Raw genomic sequence first — 2,319 nt, 5'->3', positions numbered from 1 at the left:
TTAATAAATAAATCCGGTGCATAGTGAGATAGCAGCCAACCGTTCGCAGTTCATATATTACTATATTGCCTTTCAGGTCGCCCTAAAATTGTTCCCTCTCCCCTCCCTTTCCCCACCCCCCCGCTATTCGTAAGAGCATAGATAACTTTAAATCTCTATAAAACAGTATTATTTCACCCAATCGATTTCCTGTATATAGTGCATTCGGCTTCTTCCCAACATCGTTAAATTAACTCGATATTATTTGCATGCTATTACATACAAACTTTTTTTAGGACTTGTGTATTTTTTTTTTGTTCTTTTCTAAAGGATTTTGGTGTTTTTTTGTTTGGTTTTTTTTTTTGTAATTCATAATCAAGCAAAATATAGGCTCGAGGAAGAAGAAACAACACCCCCCCAAAAAAAAAAATTCAAAAAAAAAAGGCAAAAAACCCTAACTAATTTCTACATATTTACAAGGGTGAATAAGTTAAACGTGGCTCAGGTTAGGCGGGGGGGAGGGGAGACGGCTTCCCCCCCCCCCCCCCCCGCCGTCTATGAGGAAGCCCTCCAAAAACTCAACGTCAAATTGAGGGTAAAACACGTAGGATAAGGGATGGGGGGGGGGGGGAGAAGTCACCGGGATAGCGCCGATGCTCCTGGGGGGGGGGGGCCGTACACGTCCCGCATGCAGGCTGGCTTCGGGCCCCCCCCCCCCATGTGGAGGAGGGGGGTTCAGCTCCCCCCCTTCCCAAACTATGAGTGAGAAACCCAAAAATAACACATTTGTCGGGGTTTTGTACAAGCGGAGGGTTCGTTCCATACATGGAATGGGGGGGAGAAAGAAGGGGGACACCCCCCCCCCCAATACACACACAACCTTCCCTCCCTCTCCCCGTGTTTGAGGCTCACATGAAGAAGTCAGCGGTGGGTTTGGGGGCGGCGGATGGGGAGGGCTCCCTCGGGAAGCCCCGGCCGGCCAACTTCTCGTATTTTTCTTTGTACAGATCCCTTTCCTTGGCCAAGCGGGTCACCTCCTGCTTGAGCTGCTCCACTTGGCTCTGGAGCTGGCATTTCTCGTTCTCCAAGATGTGCCGCTGCTGGACCCGCTTGTAGCGGCAGGACTGAGCGTAGCCTCGGTTCTTCAAGGTCCTCCTCTTCTGCTTGAGGCGGATCACCTCCTCCTTGCTGAAGCCCCGCAGCTGCCGGTTGAGCTCCCGCACCGACATACTCACCAGCTGGTCGTCGGAGAAGCGGTCCTCCAAGCGCAGATGGTGATGGTGATGATGGTGATGACCGGCGTGGTGATGGGCGGCCGGGGGTAGCTCCTCGCCACCGAAAGGCTGAGGTCGGAAGGACTCGTAGCCTTGGTGGTGATGATGATGATGGTGAGGGGCACCGATCAGCGCCTCCACCGCGTCCTCCGGCGTCAGGTTGAGAGCTTCGGGGTTGAGGTGATGCTGGTAACCCGACATCCAGTACAGCTCCTCCAGCTGCTGCTTGGAGCCCAGGGAAGCGGCGGTGGTGGTCGGGGGGCCAGGGGCTGGTTGCCCACCGGGACTGGGAGCGCAGAAGCTGGGCGAGGAAGGCACGGAGGAGCAGGGGGTGCTGAGCGGGGTGGACGACAGGGACCCGGCGGGCAGCCGGTGGCACAACCGCTCCGCCTCCGCCGGTTCCTTCTTCACTTCGAACTTCATCAGGTCGAAATCGTTCACGTATTCGATGGCGAGGGGGCTGGTGGGCAGCTCCGCGCTCATGGCCAGCTCCGAGGCCATCTCAGTCCATGGAGGGACCGGGGGGAGATCCCCCGGGCACCGCCGCTCACCGAGGACTCGGGGCTCTTCCTCCCACCGCGCTCCGGGGCTCTCCGCCGCGGTGTAACCGGTTGCCCCAACGGGGCTCCGCGAGCGTCCGAAGGGGGCTTCGCTGGGGGCTTCAACCGGGCTCCGGTACCTTCCGTCGGGGCTTCACTGGGGGCTTCAGCCGCGCTCCGGCACCCTCCGCAGGGGCTTTGCTCGGGGCTTCAGCCGGGCCCCGGGCCCCTCCGTCGGGGCTCCGCACCGCTCTGCAGCCGGGCTCCGGGGCTCAGCTCCTGGCTTCCCCCCACCACGGCCGCCGGGAAGCGGAGCCCCGTGGGTGCGGGACCGGGCTCTCTCCAGCACGGCTCCGCCGCTGCCTGCGGCCGGGTCCCAATGGCGGGGAGCAGGCAGCGCCCTGCCCGCCCCTTCCTGCCTCCCCTGGCACCTGCCCCGGCCCCACCTCCCCGGGACAGGAGCCTTCTCCTGCCCTCCTCTTCCTCCTCCCACCCCGGACACGGGCACCAGGGGCGGGGGCTGCCCC

At 60.4% G+C, this 2,319-nt stretch overlaps 1 protein-coding gene across 1 annotated transcript; it reads right to left on the bottom strand.

Moving 5' to 3' along the window:
• Positions 1-714: 714 nt before the first annotated feature.
• On the bottom strand, positions 715-2,319 carry MAFA (MAF bZIP transcription factor A). Its single transcript, XM_061447514.1, has one exon. The coding sequence runs from the start codon at positions 1,752-1,754 to the stop codon at positions 888-890; it is 867 nt and encodes a 288-aa protein (XP_061303498.1). The 5' UTR covers positions 1,755-2,319; the 3' UTR covers positions 715-887.

The sequence above is a fragment of the Pezoporus flaviventris genome, unplaced genomic scaffold, assembly GCF_033815535.1.
Source record: "Pezoporus flaviventris isolate CSIRO_AGI_PZ_B2104156 unplaced genomic scaffold, CSIRO_AGI_Pfla_v1 ptg000007l, whole genome shotgun sequence".
Taxonomy (NCBI): domain Eukaryota; kingdom Metazoa; phylum Chordata; class Aves; order Psittaciformes; family Psittacidae; genus Pezoporus; species Pezoporus flaviventris.
The sequence above is the reverse complement of the archived record's forward strand: the minus strand, read 5'-3'. Positions and strand labels throughout refer to the sequence as shown.

Coding starts and splice junctions, on each gene's coding strand:
- MAFA (XM_061447514.1), bottom strand. CDS start 1,754: ATGGCCTCGGAGCTGGCCATGAGCGCGGAGCTGCCCACCAGCCCCCTC.